The 26791-nt window shown below is 43.5% G+C and overlaps 3 protein-coding genes across 15 annotated transcripts in view; 1 reads left to right on the top strand and 2 right to left on the bottom strand.

The window, feature by feature from the left end:
• Itgb5 (integrin subunit beta 5) overlaps positions 1-8330 on the top strand; it is a 132442-nt gene extending 124112 nt beyond the window's left edge. Inside the window, exon 15 of the mRNA XM_031363728.1 lies at positions 7800-8330. Within this exon, the coding sequence (XP_031219588.1) occupies positions 7800-7805 (6 nt within the window). The 3' untranslated portion in view covers positions 7806-8330. The remainder of the gene's footprint in view (positions 1-7799) is intronic.
• Umps (uridine monophosphate synthetase) lies at positions 623-15073 on the bottom strand. The gene is made up of 6 exons (XM_031363729.1): positions 14839-15073; positions 11457-11610; positions 8903-9571; positions 7383-7558; positions 5856-5970; positions 623-3572 (listed from the first exon to the last, which is right to left on the bottom strand). Exons 1-6 carry the CDS (start codon positions 14992-14994, stop codon positions 3400-3402), a joined length of 1443 nt encoding a protein of 480 aa, XP_031219589.1. The 5' UTR covers positions 14995-15073; the 3' UTR covers positions 623-3399.
• A 1724-nt stretch (positions 15074-16797) lies between these two features.
• Kalrn (kalirin RhoGEF kinase) overlaps positions 16798-26791 on the bottom strand; it is a 604914-nt gene continuing 594920 nt past the window's right edge. For 7 of the 13 annotated variants that reach the window (XM_031363740.1, XM_031363737.1, XM_031363736.1 and 4 more), the window contains 2 exons: positions 25026-25164; positions 16798-23685 (listed from right to left, as the gene is read on the bottom strand). In XM_031363740.1, the coding sequence (XP_031219600.1) occupies positions 23140-23685; positions 25026-25164 (685 nt within the window). In that variant the 3' untranslated portion in view covers positions 16798-23139. The remainder of the gene's footprint in view (positions 23686-25025; positions 25165-26791) is intronic. The other 6 variants (XM_031363734.1, XM_031363732.1, XM_031363735.1 and 3 more) reach the window with 1 other exon arrangement.

The following is a 26791-nucleotide window of genomic DNA, read 5'->3' on the forward strand; positions in this document are numbered from 1 at the left end:
CCCACCCTGCTTGATATGGTCTAGTAAGGCTAGTGAAGACCCAAGTTTGTTTTTTTGACATAGGAAAAGCCAACTGTTTGTGTGTAGGCCAGAGGTTGGCACCAGGTATCTTAATTGCTCCTCCTGCTTGTCTCCTGAGTGCTTTCTACCTTATTGTCTTGGAAACAGGGTCTCTCACAGAACCCGGAGTTCATCAATTTGGCTACACTGACTGGCTATTGAGCTCCCAGGGATCTGTCAGTTCCTATTGTGCATGTCTGGTGTGTCCACTGATGGGCAGTGGCTGCTGGCTTTTCCATGGATGCTGGGGCTCTGAACTCAGGCTTCCCAGCTTACACATAGGCAAGCACTTACCAGCTGGAATTGAGATTTTTTTTTCCCTCAAGCTGTTTGGCTTTGGTAGCTGGCTTTATGAGATGTCTAAACCAATTCTGTAAGGCTGGTCCAAATCTAATCGACAGCAGCAAGCAGGCTTTAAAATCTTTTTCTCATGCTAAAGTTTTTGTGTTACGGATGTTTTGCTTGATGTATACCTAGGGTCTCCAATCCTCATGGGTCTGTAGTTGCCAAATGTGTTAGGAATTAATTGAACCTGGGTCCTCTGGAAGAACAGAGCCACTTCTCTAGTCCATATAGTGGTCCCTTTAATGAATATATATGTATGCCTGAATTGGAAAAGCAAAACCAGTATTTGAAAAGAATTCTGCCTGGTGTGGTAGCATAGGTCTTTAATCCCAGGACTCAAGTGGCTAAGGTAGGCAGTTCGCTAAGAGTTCTAAACCAGCTAATTCCAGTCAGGACTACAGCAACAGATAATCCAGTGTGAAATATGTATCACCATGAAGGGCCTGAATAGCTACTTGTCCCTTCCTTGTGTTTAAAGTTTCCATCATTAGAAGTTCTGCACACAGTACCTTTCATTGGAGCAAATGAAATGAATTCTAGCAGTACCAGTATGCCAACTACTCTGAAACTGCTGAGACGAGGCTGTTTGGTATGCACACCTGCAATCCTTACCATGTGAATCCAAAGCGAGGCTGGGCTAACACGACAAGATCATTTCTCAAAAGAATAAACTTGGGGCTGGAGTGATGGCTCTTTCAGAGGTCCTGAGTTCAAATCCCAGCAACCACATGGTGGCTCACAACCATCAGAGTCCTATGCCTTCTCTTGGTGTGTCTAAAGACGGCTACAGTGTACTCATATAAATAGATCAAAAAAATTAAATAAACTTGCCAAAATGAGATACTACCAATGTGTATCATATCAAGCCCCCAATCCTGAGACAAGTACTACCAAAGCTTAGAGCGGACTATTCTTACACCAATTCTTAGGTTTCTATTGTGAAGGGAGGGCTCACTTCCACTTGCCATCCTCAGGTCACACTCATCTATCACAGAGGGAAGTCCAGGTAAGGAACCGAAAGTGTAGGCTGAAGCAAGCCAGGGGCTGTGGAGGATGGTCTTCCTGGCTTGCTAAGCATTTATCTATACAATTCAAGACGACATGAATAGGGGTGTCACTGCCCGCTGTGGACTGGGCTCTTCCAGCTCACATCAATTATTAAACAAGAAAATGCTCTTACAGGAGTGCACGGTGCAATCTCAGTCATTTTCTCTCCTAAGATTCTCTCTTCCCAGATACATCTGTGTCACACTGACAAAAAACATCTGATGGACCACAAAAGAGGAACTAGAAGAGGAACTTACAAGAGGAACTCACAGAACTGCCACCTTCAGTGGGACATAAATATGCTCTCATGATAGTCTGTTTTTTGCTTACAGACAAGCAGGAAGGCCACTGTGACAGGCGTAGTTAAAATGCCACTAGGGAATATCTAACTTATAGTACCCAGTGTTGACATCTCCAGTGACAAAGCCATTTTCTTGGATAAATTATGTAGCTGTTAATTATGAAACTGCTGTGCCCAACCATCTGGAAAAGCAGAAAGCATTTAACATTATTTTAAGATGAATTGATTTGGACAAAGATACTGTAGTTAATTTTAATGGGTGGATTAGATACAGAAAATCTGTTCTAAAGAGGACTTTGCTTCCTATTTCCCCAAATGCTGATCTGAATTAACAGTGTAGGGCCTAATGCATTGTGCTAATCCATTTTTCCTCTTGGCCACTAAAAGCTTGTGTGTGTGTGTGTGTGTGTGTGTGTGTGTGTGTGTGTGTGTATTAACTTCAGGACCACAGTTTAGGTCTGCACATCTTACAACTGAAAAGGTCCCTTTGGACTCCTAGAACCACATAGCTCCTTACAGCTTTTCTCGGACATTAGTTCAGACCCACCCTGAGACTCATGCCTTATGCTTTTACTTGATGGGATCATGCTGCAGTCAGGGTACACGCTAATGTTATAGGTGTAGACTGGGTGCCGCACTGACTCAGAGCTCAGGAAGTTAGCAGGCTACATACTCTCAGACCATTCCACCTGGAACTAGACTATTTACAGCTATCTGCTGAATGCTAAATGACCTTTCCTTTTGGCAGGAATAAGAACTTAAGGTACCACTGATGATGTGTGGAGGGCAGAAACGAGGGTGATGATGCTTTGCTTGGTGAGCATGTGAACCAAAGGGGGAAATGGTTCAAGTTTACCAGGGCTGTGAATTCTATTTGCAATGAGCACAGCTAACTTCTGTATGAAACAGTGGTTAGATCACTGCAGGAGGCACTCAGTTTCTCAGTCTGTGAGCAAACATTTCTGTACTCAAATTTTCCCTTTTAGCAGTGGCAAAGACTTTTTTTTTTTTAAGTAAAGGTGTGTTGTATCACAAGCATGTAGCCCCTGGAAGCCAGAAGAGGAAATTGGATCCCCTGGAACTGGAGTTCCAGATGGTTGTGAGACACAGTGTGGGGCTGGGAACCAAATGCTGATCCTATAGAAGAGCAACAGTGCTCTTAATCACCTAGCCATTCATCACAAGCTCCCAGCCCATCAGCAAACACATTAGTGACAGTGGGGACGGGTACTACCTCAGATGCAGAGGCCTACCATCCAGATGCGGCAAGACGAAGCTATGACTGGTTTTCTACACTGACTGCTGAGTAGAATGAGCTAGAACTCCTGCTCCACTCAAGGATCCAGCTTCAGAGCACTGAAGGAGGTAAGCAGCTAACATTGGATGTATGTGACTGAGTCTCACTGGAATTAGAAGAATTAAGCAGTCTAGTCCGAGGAATCTCAAAGGTAGCGGCTGCCAAACAAATACCGGTCTCGATGAAAGCTTTCAGAAGAGCTCATTACAACACCAGTGCAGTGATTACAAGTTAAAGAGCACGACATGATGCTCCAGACAGTCTGCCTCTCACTGACCCTATGCAGGACCCTGAGCACTGTTCTTTGAAGCCAGCGACTTTTGGATACCACCCCATTTTCCGTGTCTTCTCATTGAATAGCAAGCCTACTCAAATAAGCTTCCCAGGCAGCTTTTCTGTACATCTCAGCTGCTTCCAGGCGGTTAGCTGCTGCAAGTATTCCCCGGCCTACAATGATGACATCAGAGCCTCGTTTACCAATCACTTCCTGGGGACTATTGTACCGCTGGCCAAGGTGATCCCCTGCGGAGAAACAAAAGCTATTTAATATGATGCAAACTCACAAAGCATCCAGAGAGCATTTACTATATATAATACACCTTATTATTCATAACCATCAAGTTCTCGGCCCTAGCACCTTGTTTTTGGAAACAAAGTAAACCAAGCTGGGCTTGAACTCAGAAATCTTCCTGCCTCCCCAATTCCAGTATGAAAAGCACATGGCACCATACCTGGAAAATGACATTTTATTAATAATATCTGTTGTTCTAGAAACACTGTGTTAAGTGGATTTTGATGCTTTCAATGTTTAAGGACCTAGGTCCTAATGTGCTATCCATCCAGTGAAAGAACTGCAGGGCCTTATATAGCAGTCGAATGCAGCTTGCTTTGTGTTGAGGTACTATGCTAAACAGAGAAATAGTCATAACATCTCCATGCCTCCCCATTATTTTAAGGTCACTATAAATACGTTCATTTTACAGTAAATTTGAGATTAAAAGTAGTTTTCTCTGAGGCTGGGTATGGTAGTACACACCTTTAATCCCAGCACTTGGGAGGCAGAAGCAGGCGGATTTCTGAGTTTGAGGCCAGCCTGGTCTACATAGTAAGTTCTAGGATGGCCAGAGCTAAAATAGGGAAATCCTATCTCAAAAAAAATTGTTTAGTGTTGGGGCTGGAGCTCAGTGTTAAGAGAACACGCCTACTATATGCAAGGCCTCACTTTAGTCAGCTGGGAATGGCGGCATATGCACTCAGGCGTTCGAGACCAGCCTATACTGCACAAGAAAAAAAGCCAGGTGTGGTTGTGCACACCTTTAATTCCCAGCAACAGGGAGGCATGAGGATCTCTTGAGTTGAAGGCAGTCTGGTCTACATAGAGTTCCAGGACAAAATAGAGATCTTGTCTAAAACAAAACCAGGATCCACAGAATGGACGGGCAAAGAACTCAAATACTTTCAACTGCAGTTTCAAGTTACTGAGAGTTGCTGACTTCCAAGGCCACTTAGTCTGTGGAGCCTATCTACTCCATAATGTGCGAAACTTGAGACTGTTAAAGTAACTCCAAACAAAGGACAGTGCTTTCCCCCAACACAGTAAATATTATATAAAATAATCCTAATAATTCAGTGCTTGAAAGAAATCAGTTCTTTTACACCTTCACACATCTGGCACATTATCCACTCCTTCAGTTCTATCATTTGGGTAGAGCTGAGGGACCAGAGTTCTTCAAGAATACTCATCTTAAAAGACCGTCTGATCTAGAGCAAATTTCCTAGAAATACTCAACAGACATAAAATACTACCAGCTGAGCTACACACCCCTGAGCAACGACCGGCAACTTCTAGGGAACCCGTGGTTTACTTGTTCTACAGGATAGTCACACTTTTGTTGGCAGGCAGAGGTGAGGTACAGGAAACTAAACCCAGAGCCTTGTGTCAGCTAAGCACACACTATTTAGAACGACATCCAGCCCTTACTCATGCCTGTTTTTACATCCTCCTGGCTTGCACCTTTACAACTGCATTTGAGGTGGTTGCAAGTTTAAGAATCACAGCCATAGCCGGGCGGTGGTGGCGCATGCCTTTAATCCTAGCACTTGGGAGGCAGAGGCAGGTAGATTTCTGTGTTCTGAGTTCGAAGCCAGCCTGGTCTACAGAGTGAGTTCCAGGACAGCCAGGGCTACACAGAGAAACCCTGTCTCGAAAAACAAAAACAAAAACAAAAACAAAAAAAAAAAAAAAAGAAAGAAAAGAAAAGAAAAAAAGAATCACAGCCAGGCACTGGCACATCAAAGTTGCTGACAATCATCTGTTTAGCTAAGAGTTTTCCAGACCTGAATGCTTCCTTTGGGTGGCATACTCAGAGCACCCAATAGGAAATGTTAAACTCAAGTATCAGGTTTTAGCCAGCATGACAGCACACGACTTTAGCCCCAACATTTGGGAGGTGGAGTTAAATTAAGCATATCTCTCCACATTCCATCTCCAAAGTAGCCTTCTATCCTAAAACTAAACTGTCTTACATAGTACACACTATTACAGGTTAAAAGGTTCACTCATTGTTCTAGATCAGTGGTTCTCAACCTTCCCAATGCTAAAGATAGTGACCCAGCCCCCAATCATAAAATTATTTCATTGCTACTCCATAACTGATGTGGGATTCCCTAAAAGGGGTTGGACCCACAGGTTGAGAACTGCTGTTCTAGACTAAGACAACACCATCACAGTTTTCAACGTGTTATTCTGCCTGGCCTGGATAAGGAAGCAAGTTTGGAAGAGCCATAGCTAGTGAGCATACTTACCTCCTGTTTCTAATTGAACTCCTGGGGTCAAGTGAAGAAACTCTGGTTTCATGCTTACTCGGGAGCCAGAAATAAAGCCAATGACAAATTCACAGTGCTCCTCAGCCATCCCAACCTAAATGGAACACAGTAGGCAGTATTACAAGAACACAATAACACAACTACGGTCCTGTCTTAGTCAGGGTTTCTATTCCTGCACAACATCATGACCAAGAAGCAAGTTGGGGAGGAAAGGGTTTATTTGGCTTACTTCCACATGGCTGTTCATCACCAAAGGAAGTCAGGACTGGACCTCAAGCAGGTCAGGAAGCAGGAGCTGATGCAGAGGCCATGGAGGGATGTTCTTTACTGGCTTGCTTCTCCTGGCTTGCTCAGCCTGCTCTCTTATAGAGCCCAAGACCTCCAGCCCAGGGATGGCACCACCCACAAGGGGCCCTACACCCTTGATCACTAACTGAGAAAATGCCCCACAGCTAGATCTCATGGAGGCACTTCCCCAACTGAAGCTCCCTTCTGTGATAACTCCAGCCTGTGTCAAGTTGACACACAAAACTAGCCAGTAGAGGTCCTGAGAGAACACCCTTCACCCAAGGAGTCATGCTTGAAAAAGATCAGAACTCTGACAGAGTGTACATCATAGTTCTTCCTTATAACAATGCCTGATGGCTCACCTACCTGAAAGAAGGATTTGAGGTGTGTTCCATCAGAGACAAAACCGCCACACCTTTAAGACCTAAGCAACACTCTTCCAATACTTTCTCTTTGGCACCTGCTCTTCACTGGCCTTACTCCTATACTATCTCCTCACAGGCACATGTCAGCCTTCCAACCAGCTACGACCACCGTAAGGGACAGCTTAACCTTGAGCCAGGCCTCACCCCCACACCTTTTGCCTCTGACATAGGAAGCCTGTACTTATGGTCCATTCAGGGTTTTAAATTCACCACAGCAGGCTACGTATAGATAGATGGCTCAGCAGTTAAGAGTACCGCTTGCTCTTCTAGGACCCAAGTTCATTCCTAGCACCCACTTGGTTGCTCAGTCATCTGTAACTTCAGTTCCAGGGACTCTAATGCCCTCTACTGGCTTCTTTGTGCACTAGGAACACATGTGGTACACAGACTGACATGCAGGCAAAGCACTGTACAAAAAACACTATGTGGTCCTTAAAGTATCTATAAATATCATTTACTCACTTTCTAGATGATTATCCAACTAGAAAATTTACTACAGGAAAACATGAAGAGCAACTTAAAATTCAACCTTTATCTTCAGTTTTGCCTCAAGAAGAAAAAAAACAAACACAGGAAAATGTCCAAATGGGCTGGAGTACAATCCAAACCCTTCACCTGCTACAAGATCAAAATGTTCAGCTGGTGCTAATAAACTGTCGGAATAGCTGGATTGAGGAGGGGTATGCAGTGAGGCCATGGCTGCCTTGGGCCTCGGATGAAGGTATTTTCTTGCCCTAGAACATACAGCACAAACAGACCTAGTCTCCTCTCACCCCAGCACCCCATCACTTACTGCTGCCTTGGTGTAATTTCCAGTGGCCAAGGAGCCAGCAGAGCTCATTTCTGCAATGAGCAGGCATGCTCGATGTAAAGGCAAACCCACTTCCTGTAGGCCTTTCACAACTCCTGAGCCTGGCACCACGTGGGCATTTACTACATCTGCCCAGGAAGCTATTTTAAAGACACCACCTGAGGAGAAATAAAAAAGATATGTGCTAATTTTCAAAGATAAAATGATAACCTTTTGCCCAACCAACTATAGTATGAAATGATCTTCTTCTAACAAGTGAGAGTCGAGTACTTTATCAGTAGACCCATGGTTCTATCTGGTAGCTAGGTGAGAGGTCACAGTGAGGAAAATCCTTGCAAAGAGTGCTGCACTTGGTTCATCACGAACACTGATGGGCTGTTACCTTTTTGTTTTTTGCAGGTTTAGACCACCGATCAAGCCTATGCCATTACAGAGGGACTGCTATGAAGACGAACAGAGCTCAAGCATTGTGACATCTAGAAATTCTCTTAAGGACATGATTTTCCACCCTATGGAGATGTCTCAGCAATTTACTTTCTACAGGTTTCTTGACTGTCCCAATCTCACAGGCAACTATATACATTTTTTTCTTTTTTTTCTTCTTGTTTTAGTTTTTCAAGACAGGGTTTCTCTGTGTAGCCCTGGCTGTCCTCAAACTCAGAAATTCACCTGCCTCTGCCTCCCAAGTGCCAGGATTAAAGGCGTGTGCCACCACTGCCCGCCAACTATATAAATTTTTGACAATAAAAATGCAGATTTTTGAAAAATGAACACATAAGCATAAAGAAAAGCCATACTTCAGCCAGGAAGCTAAGCAATGTAGTCCTGGTAGGACATCATTAGTACAGAAGGTAGCAGACAATTCTACTTGAAAGAAAAAAATTAGGTGTAGGCATGCACTAAGAAATAAATCATGTGGTACTTATCTATTCCACAGAGTTGTGAAACAGCATCAGACCTACACAGTACAAACCATGGCCACTAGAAATCTGCACGAGAAAGCAGGTAGAATACCAAGCACTTCCCAGGCCTCTTGTAATTTCCTCTGCCTGCCTGCTATTAGAACGTAAATGGGGAAAAAGCATATCAACACATCCTGCTAAGAAGTACTTTATACTTTTCTGTTCTTTCCTATATTGGCAATTTTCAGACAGTGCCAGGATACTTTGTTTTGCCTGCCCAGAACTCAGACAGCTTCTGATAGCAGCTCACCCATTTTCTTTATGGGAATTGACAGGATTCTGAGTCCACGATGGTTAAACAGCTCTGTTGGGCAGTGGTAGGAGCAGGTGTATTCCCTGGGCCAGCTAATGAACGGAGTCTACACAGAGGAAAGAGCGAGGCGTGGAATTCCCTACCTGGGAAACAAGTCAACAAAGAAAGCAGAATGGAGAACACAGCTGAGACACGGAGAGAAGCAAGGCCAGCTCAGTGCCCGGCAGCTCTTTCTACTGCTGACAGTACACCTTCCCTTCAGCCAGTCTATTTCTGAACGCACTTACTTTCATACTGCTTTTTAACTGTGTTTCCTATATCAGCAAATTTCCTGTCTTCAAATATTAAGAACTCATGGCGTTTTGCCAGAGCTGTCAACTCCTCCATCACATCCAGTGTAAAATCATTCAGGATATCAACATGAGTTTTGAGCATGCAGATGCTGGGTCCCAAGGCATCTGCCAGCTGCAGCAGCTCCCTGGCCTCCGACACATCAGCAGACAGACACAGATTGCTCTCCTTCTTCTGCATAAGCCTGAGAAGCTTTGAAGCAAGTGGATGGGTGCCAGGCAGCTCTGCTCGAGCACCGAAGCTGAGTTCTTTGCATGTTTTCTTCTCCGGCGGAGGAAGACCGTTATGATTAGCTGTGAAAACATTCTCCTGAATGAACTTCTTCACTCTCTCAACCATCTCAGTGTCGATTTTTTTCTGCTGCTGGAGAATCTCCAGCATTTGGGACAACGTGCACACTGCGTGGAGGCGGATCCCCTGGGCCTGCAGCTTGTCCTTGCCGCCCTGCTCCCGGTCCAACAGCACTATGGCGTCAGTCACCTTTAGACCCTCCTTCTGAAGAACTTCAACAGTCTCCAAAACACTGGCCCCGCTGGTGACAACATCCTCAATGACCAGACAGGTCTGCCCGGGATTAATCTCTCCTTCTACAAGGCGCTTGGTACCTAGAAAAGAAAAGCCTCTGTTGAAACAGCAAGTAAGAGATTTCAGCTAGCACAAGATGTATCCGAGTCTACGCTTGCTATGAACCTAAAAAGAGTTAAAGATTATTTAAATCTGCCTGGCAGTGGTGGCGCACGCCTTTAATCCCAGCACTTGGAAGGCAGAGGCAGACAGATTTCTGAGTTTGAGGCCAGCCTGGTCTACAGAGTGAGTCCCAGGACAGACAGGGATACACAGAGAAACCCTGTCTCAAAAACAACAACAACAACAAAAGGCTATTTAAATCTTATTTATGATCATTTACTTTGAAGCTACTTTCTGTTGATCATTCAATGTGCCACAACTGTTTTGTTCACTATCCTCTGTATCTCCAAATTGTCAATTATATATAGAATAGGTTTATAATAAAACAAATTATTTCTCTGTGTTAAGTAACAACTTCCCCCCCCCCAGCAATGTGGAGTTTCTTAAAACAAGATCACTTATACAGAAATGAAAAACAGAATAAGCCAGTATCATCAATAAAATCATTCCTTTCCCATGTATATTGATTATAAGTTTACCACTCATGACCAACTGAACAACTTGCTTTTTTTAAAAAAGCAATTTAAAGCCAGGCGACACTTAGTACTTAGGAGGCTGAAACTGTAAGTCTCTGGCAGCCCTCCTATCAGCCTAGGCTATGCAGGACAATCGGGGATCTACAGCAAGACCCTGCCTCAAACAAAATAAGGGTTAGGGAGAAGGCTCAGTGGCTTAAGAACACTGCTGCTCTTGCAGAGAACCAGGTTCAGTTCCCAGCACCCACAGGGCAGCTCACAACTCTATATATAACCACAGTTCCAGGGACTCTAATGCCCTAAATAGCCTCTGCTGGCACTGCATGCATGTGCATAGAGACATGCAGGTAAAACGCTCATACTCATTAACTAAATTCAGATGGGAAACACTTCACAACTTCTTGCACACCATAACCACAATGAATTATCCAATGTGATTTCTCCACCCTTAAGCCCCACTATAATCCACAAAATTTAACTCAGGCTCTAGACTTCATATTCATTTTTTGAGACTCAATTTTACATTTTCTACTATGTATTATTTTGGTAGGCATGTTAGGTTTGTGGGGGGCTTACTGGAAGAGTCACCTTTATTCATATCCTCCCTCCTCCCCAACAATGCTGTGGCTATGTAGGCACACGTGTAGAGGTCAAAGGACGGCCTGCAGCAGTAGGCTCCCTCCTTCCCCCACATGGGACCTAGCACCCAAACTCAGGTCAGAGTTAGCTGCAGGCTCCTCTACCTATTGAGGTATCTGACTGTCCTCTTACAAGTCTCAGAAGCAAACCCAAGACATTACATAGTTTATCTTAAAAGATCTCTTTTTAAAAAACAAAAAAACTAACATGCCATTATTAACAAAAATCCTGCTAATTCTCTAATATCATTAAGTAACAACTCAGTTCTTTTATTTTTAGACTGATTTCCAGGTTTTAACACAAACACTCCTGACATGGACCCCATCAAAAAATGTTCCCAAGGTGTCTACGTAATTTCATAAGAGGGATCTTACTCCTCATGACTGCATGCATTTGAATGTAAATATACCTAGAAATATGTGCCCCTAAACATTCTGCTAATGAAGGAAGGGCCAATACAAAAGTTGGGGTTCACTGAGCACTTTGTCTCTATTGCCCAGTCAACAGAAAGCATTTCAGACCCAGACTGTACGGGAAGGTCTCCTGTAGCAGGAGTCGGCAACTCAACAGCCGACCAGGCCTCGGAAGAGCATTCAATAGCTCTAGCAAACACCGGGCGGGGCCTGAAAGGGAACAAAACCCTAACAGGTTACATATTAACTTGAGGCTTATGCTATTTTTATTTTACCATAATCCTTTGTTTCTTTCCTCCTAATGAGCATGGGAATGTGATTGGCCGAGCAGATAACTGTCGCTAGTGGTAATGCCGTATAAGGAACGCCACACACACTGTCAAAACTGATCCCGGCATTTTTGGCAGTTTGGAATAAAATGTCTGCGACCTGGAAGAAAAGGAACATACATACTTTCCATTATTATTACTTCAAATGATATACGAAGCATGCAATAGCATAACGGAAATGGAAATGGATGCCCCCAGGAGAGATTTTAAAATTAAATCCTAAGATATAAATGGATTATTCATAACCATTTACCATTTGAGTATCTAAACTCTGGAGAGAAAATTATCAAGCAACCAATTTAGACCCATCACAACAATCTTAAAGCCTGGTGTGCAAACATAAACACCAAGAACCTGCCTGAGAGATTCAAGACCTACACTGAGAGCAACAGGAAACATGTTAGGGAGGATGTTCCACACTGAAGACCAAAGATGCTTTCCAGAATTCCATCATGCCTGAATCTCTAGGATCACACCTGGTTCAACGAAGACTTTCCTAAGTATAGAGCCTATTGTGTGAAATATATTTTATCTTTTCCACAGAAATCATTTTTTGAAGGGTGGGGAAGGGTGTCCAAGCCAGGGTTTCTCTGTGTAGCTCTGTAGACAAGGCTGGCCTCAATCAAACTCGGAGTTCCGCCTGCCTTTGCCTCCTAAACACTGCAACTAAAGGCATGAGCTTCCAACACCAGGTCAAACCAATCATATTTTAATGTTAGAATGCATACTCCCATCCAACACGACCCTACTTTAAAGTAAAAATTTAAAGACTCACAGTTGCTTTGTAAACCAGGTTAGGTCTTTAAAATACTTTATTTCTTGTACATCTACCACTTACTCTTGGGGTGGGTGGGAATGAGAGCTCTTTTTTTTTTTTTAAAAAAAAAAAGATTTATTTTATGCCGGGCAGTGGTGGTACCTGCCTTTAATCCCAGCACTTGGGAGGCAGAGGCAGGTGGATTTCTTTTTGAGGTCAGCCTGGCCAACAGAGTGACTTCCAGTACTGCCAGGGCTATACAGAGAAAGCGTGTCTCAAAAAACCAACAAAAAAAAAAAAAGAAGAAGAAGATTTATTTTATGTATATGAGTACACTGTAGCTGTCTTCTAACACACCAGAAGAGGGATGGGATCCCATTACAGATGGTTGTGAGCCACCATGTGGTTGCTGGGAATTGAACTCAGGACCTCTGGAAGAATAGTCAGTGCTCTTAACCACTGAGACATCTCTCTAGCCATCTATTTTTGACGTTTTGAAGTGTCAAAACTGGCCTCAAACTCAAGTTAATGTTCCTGCCTCATCAGCCTCCCAGGTGCTGGGATTATAGGCATGGTCTACTACTCGTTTGGCTTCTTCTGTATTTTGAAAAGGTTATGACTATTTCTAAGTTGCAAAGTGTGTAATTTCTAATACTAAAATCATGAACATACCCAGAACTGTTATATCATTATCTGTAATGAAGTTGGAGAGAAGGCAGGTACTAGGACTAAGGGTAGACCAGTGATAGAGCTCTTTGCCTGGTGTACTTACAGCCCGGGACCCAATTCCCAGTAAACCTCGCTCCCCCCAACAAAGATATAGATAAAACTATGAAAACTGGAACATTTATTTTCTCAAATTAATATTATCACTCCACTTTGTCCACAGTATTATACTACAATACATATTTCTTCCTGCAGGCTTTTACTGATGTCATACTTTACATGTACCTAAACCAATTACTAAGTTAAATAAATTTCACGATTAAGTCTGCTAGACACTCTTTTGGATTATCACTGACATGAGCATGTACTTAAAACATAAACCTACAAATCATATGAGTGAGTATAAGAGGTGATTTGGGGAATTTGTTTTTTAGTAAGATAAATACTATAGTTTCCCTCTAACTGCTTATGTTTATACACAACCAGTCAATTATCACTTATTCCTAGGAAGTTAGAAGCATGTAATCTACTGTTTTTCTGGGTCGGGGTGTATATTGAGAGCAACTACTTGCATAAACCTATTTAAAATTTTAATTAGACAGTTCTTGGTAATACAATTCCTAATCATAGTAAGATTCCGGATGGTGGAAAGCTAACAGTTCAAGCCGCCCGTCAATCAGGGTTTCAGTCTACTTACAACAGTTAGGCAAAATGGGTACCCAAGAAACAAACCTTAAGTGTGTGACAGGAACTGCACATCACTGGGGGCAGAGGGGCTGGTTTTTGGAAACAGGGTCTCCCTGTGTAACCCAGGCTGACCTCAAACTCACAATTCTCCTGCCTCAGTTTCGTGAATGCAGAAATTATAGGTGTGCACCATCTGTCTTGATATCCTACAGTTTATACTAGCCAACAAAGTAGCTACTAGTGACTTTTAACTATCCCACTAGTTTGTTTGCTCTTGAGACAAATTCTCGTGCAGCCCAGGCTGGCCTCGAGCCGAGCAGCCAGAGGGACTGTGATGACCTTTAACTCCTGCCTCCAGCCTCGGTGCTTTAGTAACAATTCTGGCAGGCACACTGGCTCATCTGGCAAGGGTGTTTTCTGCCTAGCCTGACCATCTAAGTTCAATCCCTTCCACCCTCAAGACAGAGGGAGAGAATACACTCCTGCGAGCTGTCTCTGACCTTCCAAAGTGTGCCACAGCACCTGCACACCCACACACCCACCCAAGATAAACGTAATAAAAACTTCACAATGCTCATATCCACACGGAGTTGCTAGCAACACTTCCAGCCATTTCCAACCTTTTATTCTAAATGCCAGCTGCATGCAGTTCGGCGGGCAGCTTGTTACGCTAGAAATCTTTACCTCACGGCCAACTTGGCGGTGACCCATACACAACCGACTCGAGTTTTAAGAAGCACCAGGTTAGAAACCTCTAAGTGTACACTTTACCCTTACCAGCCAAAAACATCTGCCTTTCATGTGTCCACCCTATGGCTTCCAATTTCCAATTTCTTGCTTCTTGCCAGGTACTATTAAATTGAATCCTTTGGTCAGCGACTAATTTCTCCACCCTCCCGCCTTTTTCTCCCTAATTGTCACTTTATGGGGGTTAAGTACCCAGAACTCACTCAAGGACTTCTCTGCCGTTCAGAGTCCGACAAGATACCCTGACTCTCGCAAAGCACGTGTCTACACCGATCGGTCAAGAAACAAGGTCCCAAAGAACCCGAAGGCTCCCGGTCTCCAAGCTCCTCCACACTCTCCAGACCAGCAGTAGGGATGGGCTTGCCTGCCTGGTCTGTGGCTCTCCCTGGTCCCCAACGCCGGCCACCTCCGCCGTCTCCTAGGCTCTCCTTTCCCGCCACCCGGAGCCACGCCGTCCCTCCGGGCTGGTACCTGACTGAGAAGACGCGGGCGTGACACGATGCCCCGCAGGTCGATGTAGACTGGGGAGGAGAGTCCGCTCTTCAGTACGAAGCTCCCGAACTTGAAAGCCTGCACGTCGTACAGCTCGGTGACCAAGGGGCCCAGGGCTTGGCGGACGACCTCCATTCTCGCGCGCTCCGTTCGCTCTGGAAGCCGAGGGGCTTGGAGCCCGTGACGTCACGCAGAAGCCCCGCCTCTTCCGCCACCCTTTCCGGCCTTGGCCGCGGGGTTCTTGGCGTTCGCTAGAGGCTTCCTGATTGGAGAGCCAGCTGGGTTTTAAAACCTGCAAGCCAGATGGAAGCCTGCTTTCCCCGAAGGAGTCAGTAGGCTCCGTTCATTTTGTGGGTTTGTGTGTGTGTGTGTGTGTCTTGTTTTGTTTATAGCTTAGCGCTTCTTGATCTGCTACCGTCGCTGTTAACTGCCACTTCCCTACTCTCGCAGAGTTTCTTTCCATAAAATAGAAATCCTCTAAGACAGAGCCTGTGACTGACTACCTTCTTATATTAACTTCATAGCAGTTGGCGTGGAGGAGTCTCACAGTAATTTGCACATAGAAATATAAAGCAGCTCATTGTGCACTCAAGGGCTGGCAAAGAAACGTGTGCTTACTTCCTTTAGATCACTTGAAGTGAACTGGGTGAAGAAGGGTGGGACCAGTTAGGGGAGGATGAACTGGCAGGATCGGGTATCCGGACGGATAATGTTGGGCAGTTTGAAAACCCGAGCCTATTTGGCTTACAAATCCCTTAGCTGATTATGTGAACTGTAGTCCTAGCTACTTAACCCGAAGCAGGAGGATTACAACTTCAAGGCTGACCTAGCTATCTAGTGAGCCAGTGTCAATAATAATCCCCTAAATTGCTGTGGTGGCGAATGCCTTTAATCCCAGCACTTGGGAGGCAGAGGCAGGCAGATTTTTGAGTTCGAGGCCAGCCTGGTCTACAGAGTGAGTTCCAGGACATCCAGGGCTACACAGAGAAACCCTGTCTCGAAAAACCAAAAAAAAAAGAAAGAAAGAAAAGAAAAGAGAAGAAAGTATTCACCACAATGTCCAGTAAAACTCATTGTCCTGACAGTTGTGTCTCTCATTTCCAGTAACTTCAGTAAAGCCTTGATTAAATAGAATTCAAATGTTAAAATACTTTTGTTCTTTTTTTTTTTTAAAGATTTTTTTATTATTATATCTATGTACAATGTAGCTGTCTTCAGAAGAGGGCGTCAGATTTCATTTACAGATGGTTGTGAGCCACCATGTGGTTGCTGGGATTTGAACTCAGGACCTTCAGGAAGAGCAGTCATTGCTCTTAACTGCTGAGCCATCCCTCCGGCCCAATACTTTTGTTCTTATTGCCAAATCAAAATGACTTTCATCTCTGTGTGCTGTTAATTGACAGGATGCTATAAATCAGCCTCATTCCCACCTGTGGGTCACCTGCAGCCACTGAAAGCCTGATCAAGCCACTTACCAATCTGTGTGCATAAACCTGTGAGATCCAGCTGGAGTTGATCTCTCCATTTGCTATGCTGGCCTGTGGGCCACAATCACATCCTCCAGTAACAAGCACTGTCATCTGAGGAGCCATCTTGCTGGTCCACTGATAAGGTTTTTGTTTTTTGTTTTTTTTTAAAGCTTACCAGACTTTCAAATAATTGGGGGAAAGAGAGGACAACGATTACCCCCAGAGGGGAGGGAGAAAGAGCAGAAGTTTTAGTTAGAAAAAAAGACAACTGCCAGTAAGAGGTGGCTCAGTGGGTGAAGAGACTTACCACCAAGCCTGGTGACCTGCATTCTGTCTACTGGACCCACATGGTGGAAGGAGAGAGAGAACCAACTCCTGCAGGCTATCCTCAGACACACACACACACACACACACACACACACACACACTAAATGTTATAACATTTTTAAGGGGGGACACGACTAAAAAGTATCTTCAGTATATTATATTTATAGGAATGCATAACATGTGAAATGTACATTTTGAAGTTTCATCCACAACTCATAACGTTTACTGCAGTAATAATAACAAGACAGCAGGTCAGCACTTTACAACATTACACAGGAGTGAGTCAGACTTAACAAATAAAATATTTACAACCTACCTTTACAAAACAACATCATGTGCATACAAAATGAACAACTGCAGGAAAAGTTAAAATAATAAGACAACCAAAACCCAAAAACCCCAGAAGGTACACTTAAGGCAGACCAGCAAGACACTGAAATAATTAAGGCTGTGGAATTCTTCTGCACCTTGAAAATATAGAGCTATTTACCAATACTGTGGAGTGATTTTAAATCAATTGTCACAAGCCTGATGGAAGTATGTACTTCTATGTATATGTGTAATGGTCCCTATGGGGAAACCTGTCCTCTTATGGATAAGGCCTTTTATCTGAATGGCCAGAGAAGCCCACCACAAATTCTCAAAAGGCTTTGGGGGAAGGGATCACTCAAAACCATGAAGTGTTGGCGCAGTTTGAAAATCAGATATTAACGTTCAAATATGAGCTGGGCATGATGGCACAGGCCTTTAATCCCAGCACTCAGGAGGCAGAAACAGGCAGATCTCTGTGAGTACAAGGCCAGCCTGGTCTATAGAGTGAGTCCCAGGACAGCCAGAACTACATAGAGGGACACTGTCTGAACAAACAAAAACAAAAAATCCAAACACAGACACATACAAAAGAATTCAAATATAGACTTCTGAGTAAACAGAATCACAGAAATTACAGACTCAATGTGTTTCATACTTTGTTCATTTGGCCATGTAGACTTCAGAAGTCAGCAAATTAATTCCCATGTAACAAGGATTCTCTATGTATTGTCCCTAATGGTTTTGAATGGTCCTAAATGGTTTTCCAGTAGAAAAACTGATCCACCTGGGCTGCCTGAAAATGGATAGATTTCTGCATATGAGCAATAACATATACATACATATTATACACTATATACATGTACAGATGTACATATATCCATATTTTCCGACAGTGTGTCCTCCATTGCCGCTGTTCTCTGCATAAATAGCATTTTCTCAAGGGTATGTTTAGTTTCTCAGTCTTTCTATTTATCCCTCTTCTAGTTTTATTTACTTTCCCACAGAGTAGTCTGAAGTTCAGCAGAAACAGAAGTAAAAGCACCAGGGTTTTGTTTTTTTAAAAAACAAAAACAAAAACAAAAACTTCAAACACAGAGGTGAACAATATGGCTTCAGTTGGTAAGAGAAGACTTAAGATTCGTAGCCACAGTCTTTGAGGTCACAGTAACGGTCTCCGTGGACTCCGGCATGCGGACTTAGTTCTTGATGGAAATGGGGGATTAATGCAACTCCTATCCCTGCACTGGCAGAAGTACTTGGTTAAATCAGTGCTCAGGAGTTCCAAGACTTGCTATCTGCACTTTTCCTTGCTCTTCCCCCTTCTGAAGTAGGTTATCTGACGGAACTGTTGGGTTGGTCATTCAGATAAGAACGAGATCTGAACACAGTTTGGGAGTTCTTGACAATAGCCTGGGAGTATTAATTTTAGGCTTTTAATTAATGTCATTTAAGGTTAAAGCATTGTAGTAGAATGACCGTTTTCTTCTCCTATAACATCAACTTATATTTTTAAAAAAATAAGGGGAAAATGTCTTTCTTAACAAATATGGCCATATGATATTTCTGTGTTCAATTTCCATATGGATTCTTCATGAAAAACATTTCCTATTTAAAAACTCCATCTATAGATAAATTTCAGCTCCTTTGAGCTCTTTAAAATGAATGAGGCAGTGAGAGCCTTACTGTTTTCAGAAAATAATTACTATCATAGTATCTTCTTTTTTGTTGGTGGAATCTATGTGAGCATTTTCTTTAGCCTACTCTGGGTCTAATAATTCCTTCCCTAAAGGTCTTTAAATTTCAAATAGCAAGAAAAATAATGAGAGGTTTTTTTAATGGATAAATCTGTTGAAAGCTTATATATGTTTGCCTCACCCAGACTCCACTGGAATGTTACCCAGGCAAGAAAAGAATATGGTCTGTGTTCCTCAAAACTTACCCAGTGCAATTCATGGGCTGTCCTAGGATGTGAGGATTGTGTACTTTTGTCTACTACAGAGACCCTTTGGGTTCAATTTATTTCCCTTTATCAGGTATAGAGGAGAGAGTTTCTATTAGCCCAGAAAAATAACCACTGTTTACTTTAGATGGCATTTTCCCCATCATATTCTCAAAAATCTAACTTGCCATATTTTTCAAGATAAGCAAGAAAAGAGGAAGGGTGGGTGGGCCATAGGCATAGAGGATTGGAGACAACAGAAGACAACCCTCGAAGAGCAGAGCCAAAGCTCTCTTTCTCCAAAATCTAATTCTCTTTCCCACTGTAGGTATCACTTGCCTTTTCTAGAAGATTCCTAAAGAAATGATTTGTGACAGGGAGCGTAGGAAGTGTGTTCGATTCTCACATCTGTCCTTCCAGTGAGGAAAGTAGCTATTTGGATTCTTCTTTTTCCACCCCCCAACCCTCCAGCATAAAGCCTGGTAAGAGAAAGGAATGGCTGACTGTCTTGGAAGGCATGAAAGGAATGGCTGGCTCAGACTCTCATGTCCACCATAAGAAATACTGTAGAAAAGAGCTTATGGACATTTAAGGCCTCCTCAGCTCTCCCAAGCCCTTTTCTGTAGACAAGCTCTTAGAGGTTAGAAATTATAAGGTAAGAACAAATAACATATAGACGAGAAGGACCCAGACCTTCCAATGAGAAGCAATTTACAGAGGTTAACCTCAGGAGTTTGTAAACTGTACCCAAAGATAAGACTGCGGGAAACTGGAATGTTCAAAGTTATGGTCAATAAAATTCTAAACACTGGCAGTGTGTAGCACTTGAAGAAAATCAAAATATCTTATAGATGTGTCAACAAGGATATTTCTCTCAACATTCTTAAGAGATTAGTGTTCTTTCTCCTTCTCCCCAAATTCCATTTTATCAGTGGGGACATTTGGACCAGAAAACAACAAAAAGACTTTCTGGAAGAAAGAATGAGTTTGGAATAGCTGAGATGGAGACTCAAAAATTCCTGTTCCCATCCTACATTCTCATTTAAAACATACCTTAAACCTAAATGCAAGTGAACTTCACTCTCCACCTCCCCTCCTAAAGGCACTACTATTTATAAAGGCTTTGTGAAACACAAAGCTGAGCCTGTGCTCCTCTCTGCCTCCTCTACCCACTCAGGTTGCTGGTGGCTAGGAGAGACCTGACGGACACATCCAACGTTTCGATGTTTTTTTTTTTTTCTTAACAGTTTTTTTTTTTTAACCACATTCAGTTATAAGTGGGTAGAAATCCGTTTAATTCAAAACAAATGTAAATGGCACAAAAATCATTAGAGTTCTTTCTCATCAGGAATCCTGGGTTGGCCCTGATCTTTTCCATCTTTCTGTGCCCCACCCTTTTAACACAAAACAAACAAGCTCAAAAAGATGAACAGAAGCCAAACAAGAAATCTTTAGACTTTAGACTTTCGACCAGTGCTGTTGCTCTCCTGGGGTCAGCTGGCAGCTCACTCTCAGCAAGAACTATTGGGATGGGATTAGGAGTGGGAGATTTTTCTCTCCCCCCCGCTTCTCTCCTAGTACTAGGTCTCCCTGTTAAAACAGGTACAGGAGAATGATCCTGGGTTCTTCTTCTCCAGCCACTGTTGAGCACAATTGTACTCCAAACTATATTTCCTAGCCCTGTCAATGGGTTTTTTTCTTCCTAATTCCCACCTTGCTAGGGAGAATTCTCCAGCCAAGACGATCTTGCTCCCCATTGGAGGGATCAGGTGCTTTGTAGACAGGGTCCTCCCTGTTCACTTCGGTCATCACACTACACAAAGAATGCCCCCTTTCTCTTTGTCTGTCCCTGAAGCTTACACTACTCTCACAGTCATACTGTGTACCTGGGGCAATTTCATGTAGCCTCATGTCTTGACCATCCCAACTCTGACACAAACAAGGCTGGGAAAACTTGGCTCTCCATAGAGCTCTGCCACATACAACAGGCTTTCACTATGGCGCTTCTGTAGCATCTGAACACCACTGCCCTAGGCTCTGGCCCTCCCTAGCAGAAACTTGACTGGTCAGAACAACTTTAAGTGACTCAGCAGGAAGCCCTTCTTTCAAGACAGCCAGGGTGGACAGGCAGACAGAAGAGACCTAGCCATGTCACTTTCTGGATCTTTGGAGTCCTCAGAATCTGCATTTTATCCTACAATAAGCTCTCTGGCCTAAGGCCTTCCCCCCTAATGCTACATTTCTTAATAAAGACACGTTTATTTAAAAAAGCCTTAGTAAGCACATTTTGTGTATGCATCGTGACTTAAGTGAAGACCATGAAGGAGTGAAGTCACCTGACCCAGAGCCACCCAGAGGCAAGGAGACTATAGTCAGAGTCGGTTTCTCCATACTTGGTTAATCCCCCCAGTACTAGGTGCTATCTAGTCTTATTGCTTTTACTTTCTTCTAATTTATTTCCCTATAATCTTGGATGAGCTGTGATGGAGGGCGGATGATGAATAATCTGACTTTGCAACTGATGGGGGAGAGGGGGTGACGAGTCTTTTAATTCTATATTTCCACCATGGGAATAAGTGTCTTTATACATTAAAATTAGACTGTTCCCACCCTTTAAACAGTTGAAATAGTTTTGCAGTTCCATTTTCCCATCCCAAATTCTCTGATTGCACTTTGTGCTACATAATTTCCGTTTTCTCAGTTCCCACTAGCAGGGGCAACATGATGATGTGAAACCCGATTTACACAAACATTACACAAGTTATATTTTTTAAAAGAACTTAAATTATTTGCATCAAAGCAATTTTTAAAGCACACTCTAGGAAACAAAGGGTGGATCATGTACAAACAGGAAAAAAAAAAAACTTCCCCCATCCCCCTTCCAACAGAAGAAGAAAAAAAAGCAAAACCAAAAACAAACAAAACAAAAAACCATGATGTGCCCTGGTTAATTTGCTTTCCCTCCAGAGGGCACCGGACATAATCTTGTATGGAGAAGGAAGCACTGGCCTCAGAATACAATTGGTCCTTTTAGTCCAGAGACATTGGTGGCTGTGTGGTGACAGGTATTGCTATCACAAAGCCCCATGCTGTGTTAGAGTGATGGGTCAGGCTTTGCTCCATGGCTTCAGGAAGGACTTAGGACTAGCCTCTAAAAGGCTTTTATGGCTGCCTCCTTTGGGTAAGCACCCCAAAGCTTCATGAGGGGTTAGGAATAAAGCAAGCTAACTTTCTGAAAACTGTATTCTACAGCTATAAAATCAGAAAGAGCTGCTACACTGGTCACAGGAACTGTAGGAAAAGTTTCCGTGTGCCCTTCTGAATGAACTTGTGATATTCATTTACCTGTGGCAGGCCCAGGGTGGACATAAAAACAACCCCCCAACTCTTACTAGACTTGGATTTATTTCCTGGCAGTCTTTCCCATAGCTCTGAGCTACCAGTGAGTTCAGGGGGGAAGCTTTGATATACAGAACCTATCTTATTCAAACAACCCATGACGGAGGAAAAATATCCCATTCACAGATTGCAAAAGGGTCACATTGCTTTCTCTTAATACGCAGGTTCTGATAAAAGATTTCTATACAAGATTTATAAAATGCTCTAAAAAACTCCTCATCTAATTGTGCTTAGTCAAAATAATGCAATGCTTCGGTAAATAAATTACTGTCTTAACGGGAGCACTCAAAGTTACTTAAGATTGATTTCATATAGAACTCTATATTATAAAACTCTGAAACCTGAATGGGATCTATTATATTGTATGTGTATATGTATCCTGTTAAGAAACTATATCTAAGCCATCTAAAGCAGAATAGTTGACATCTCTGTTAAATAGAACTTTTTTTGCTTACATTTTCAATGGAGTCAGAAACCTACTATACTGCTCACAGTGGGTGTGCGGTTTTCCCACTTAACTGCTCATTTTGGAATGTACAATTAACATTTTTATACCAAGTGCTCTCTTGTCAGCCTTGCCCTTTCTTTTAATACTTTCTGCAGCTCTGCTTCTTTACTTCTTCAGCATGACCTTCTGGAACGCTCCTGGGATGAAGGTGACTTCCACGGTGCTCAGACCCCACGTAAGCACAGACAAGGTTTCAGAGGACCACCTCTCAATCTAGAGAACCACATGGAGTGAAATGATGAAGAGAGTTATTTACAGACACCATGCTCAGTCTTGCTTTGGTTCACACTGCGCTTCTATGTGAAACCTCAGGGGTTGTGGGATAGCTAGGTCCCTTGGTTCACCCTGTTGACGATGTAACTCTTGACATTGGGGATGGGCCGCACATCATTCTGGTGCTTGCGGCGTTCTATGAAGCAGGCCAGACGGGAGGTGTCCAAGGGGATCTTGGAGTAGCTGCCGTTGTGGGGCTGGAGCCAGGGATGCTGCAGGCACGTGGCCGCTGTGGGCCGCCTCCGGAAGTCTTCCTGTAAGGTTACGTTGATGAAATCCCTGGCAGCATTGCTCACACCGCAGAAGTATTCATGGGGGAAGCTAAAGTCCACCCTGCACACGTTGATACAGGTCTCCTCTTTGCTCTCATCTAAGAAGGGGGAGACCCCACTAAGCATGACATATGTCAGAACCCCGATGCTCCAGATGTCTGTGCCTAGGGAGACAGGGATGCCTTGGATCACTTCAGGGGCAGCAAACTCAGGGTTGCCCAGCAGATGGTGGATGTGGAAGTGGCCTGAGATCTGGACAGCGTCTTCCAAGTCGATGAGCTTCACTCGAGGCACTGGGATCCGGAGGTCAATGAGCAGGTTTTCAGGCTACAGGGATCCAGGAAGGCAGGAACAAGAGAGGCAAGATCAGGTCTTTATTGACCCTCAGCTGGAGTCTGTTAGCTGACACAGTTCTATTATTCTTTGATTCAGTTTGTGCGTGTGGAATACTCCCTATGCAAAGGCAAAGGAGGTTTCAAACCCACTAAACTCTGAGTTTAGGTGGCACTTTAGATAAGTTTGTTGGCATTGGGGGAAGGGTACAGGGCTAACCGTGTACTCCTGGCTGGCCCGGAACTTACTATGTATACCAGGCTGACTTGGAACTTACAGAGATCCTCCTGTCTCTGTTTACTGACTGCTGGGCTTAAAGGTAAGGGCTGCTGCGGCACCCGGCCTGTACTTCCCCACCCTAGTGTGAGAGCTCCAACCCAGAGCCTTATGCATGCTAAGCAGGTGTTCTGCTACTAAGTCATATACCTATTCCAGAAGAGCAGGACTTCTTACTTACTCTTTGCTTTTGCAGTGAATCAAGGAAAGAAATAGCTTTTTAAGAAAAAGAAAGCTTCTTAGTAACTCTGTGTGTGTGTGTCTACATATATGTGTGTGCATGTATATTGCTGGGTGGTAGTAACATAGGCCTTTAATCCCAGCACTTGGGAGGCAGAGGCAGGTGGATCTCTGAGTTCAAGGCCAGCCTGCTCTCCAGAGTGAGTTCCAGGATAGCCAGAGCTACACAGAGAAAAATCTTTCTCGAAAAAACATTTTATTTTTCTTTATGTGTATGTATTTATCTTCCACGTGGGTGAAGGTGCTGTTGGAAGCCATAAGAAAACACTGGATCCACTGCAGTTGGAGTTGCAGGTGGTTGTGAGCCGAGCAATGTGAGTGTTGGGAAAAGAACTTGGGTCTTAAGCACTGAATCATCTCTCAAGCCCTCAGCAGCTCCCTTTTCTCACAGAACAAAGGAGAATAGGACATTAAGTTAGGCTGCTTGGTTAAAGCTCTCTCTTACCCATGTGCCACCTTGTCTCTGGTGTGCTCTCCTTCATTCCTGAACAATGCACTTAAGTAGGGTGAAAGTCTAATTCTAGTTTAACAGTCATGTGATGTCACACTAAGTAGACAAAAAAATTCAAATTCTCTCCCTAGCAGTGGTGGTGCACGCCTTAAGTCCCAGCACTCAGGAGGCAGAGGCAGGCAGATCTCTGAGTTCAAGGCCAGCCTGGTCTACAGAGTGAGCCAAGGCTCCACAGAGAAACTCTGTCTTTATTAAAACAAAACAAAACAAAACAATAAAAAGAAATTCAAATTTGTATTCCCCAAGGAAATGGCTGGTAAGCTGAACTGGTCTATTCCACTGTAGCAGGTACTGATTCCTTTCTTACCTTTATGTCCAAGTGTGCGACCCTGCAGTTGTGAAGGTACTGCAGGGCTTCTGTGATGTCTCGAATGTAGAAAGCTACCTTTTCTTCCATCAGCTCATCATGATTCATAAGGTAGTCCAAGAGTCGGCCATCATCCATCCTGAAAGCAAAGATGGGGGGAGGGGAGAAGGAGAGAAATGACTCATGCATATTGCCAAAAAAGCTCCTAAGAGGTCTCTTATTAATAAAGTTTAGTAGTGCAGCACACGAGTATTTTAGAGCCCAAAGTCAGTGCCACATTCAGAATAGAATGAATCAAGTTTGTGACACTGCATGAGAAATCCTTATAGCCTCGCTGACAGAACACTGCTTTGTTGACTTTAATGTCTAACCTGGCTTTAAGAGGTTAAGTTAGGTTGAAGGAAAAAGAAGAGTCTGCTGCCTATAGTGAGCCTCATAGATGTTAAAAGTATTTTCACTTTTTAACATTTTTATTTTTATTTTTATTTTTTTGGTTTTTTCGAGACAGGGTTTCTCTGTGCAGCCCTGGCTGTCCTGGAAATCACTCTGTAGACCAGGCTGGCCTCGAACTCAGAAATCTGCCTGCCTCTGCCTCCCAAGTGCTGGGATCAAAGGCGTGTGCCACCACCTCCCAGCCTACTTTTTAACATTTTTAGATGGAAGAAATGTGAAAGAGGAAAGGTTTGTCCTTAGCATATCTGATCTCTTCTTAACTCTTTCGCCTTTCTGACAGCTTGCCAACTTTTAAAGACCGATGGAAAATGGGATCCTTGGAGCCAGTCATATGCAGATTTAGGTTCTGGCTCTGCCTCTTAACCGGCTGGTGGCTGTAGGTAATCACTAAACTCTGTATTTTGGCTTTCCTGAAAGGCACCATCTTTTAAGGTGGGGATAGCAAGTGGCTGCCAACAGCAACATTAATGACAAAATAAGACCTACTTCTTTGTCAGGTTTGTGCAAGAGCCAGGCAAGGCCATGAGGATTTGAGGCATGGTCTGTACTATACAAAGATGCTCGTGATGGTTTAAATGAGAATGGGCCCCTTAGGCTCCTAAGTTTGAATACTTGGTCCCAGTTGCTGGAATTGTTTGGGAAGAAATAGGAGGTGTGGCCTTGTTGGAGAAGTTGTGGCACTGGAGCAGTCTTTGAAGGTTTCAAAAAGCCCAGTTAGTTTCCTGCTTGTGCTTGTGGGTCTAGACCCATGCATACCTACCTGCTGTCATGCTCCCCACCATGATGGTCATGGACTCACCCTCTGAAACTTTAAGCCCCTAATAAAATCTTCTATATGTGACCTTGGTCATGGTGTATTATCACAGAAAGAAAGGAAGAAAGAAAGAAAGAAAAAAGAAAGAAAGAGAGAGAAAGAGAGAGAGAGAGAGAGAGAGAGAGAGAGAGAGAGAGAGAGAGAGAGAAGTAACACACGGTGCTGAATAAACAGCAGCTATTTCTAGGCTCCCTGCGCCCTTTTGTAACAAGAAGTGATCAAATCTTTAATGTGAAGTGGGTCATTTGAGATACATCTCAGGAAGTGCCCATGTCAAGGAGTGTGACCCAGTATACGCAGAACTTTAGACCATAGCTGAAACCTGCATGGTTTCATTATCTCCTCATTATCTCCTCTAATTTGTTCCTTGCTATGAGACCCTTCTATTTTATAGATAGGTGAGAAGGATGGAGCTCCTGGAAGGCTCCCTACCTCCCTCTGATCTTCTAGGTATGAGGCAAGAGAGGCAAGAGCAGAGAGGAGGGGGTACTGTGCTCAT

Source organism: Mastomys coucha, unplaced genomic scaffold, assembly GCF_008632895.1.
Source record: "Mastomys coucha isolate ucsf_1 unplaced genomic scaffold, UCSF_Mcou_1 pScaffold12, whole genome shotgun sequence".
NCBI lineage: Eukaryota > Metazoa > Chordata > Mammalia > Rodentia > Muridae > Mastomys > Mastomys coucha.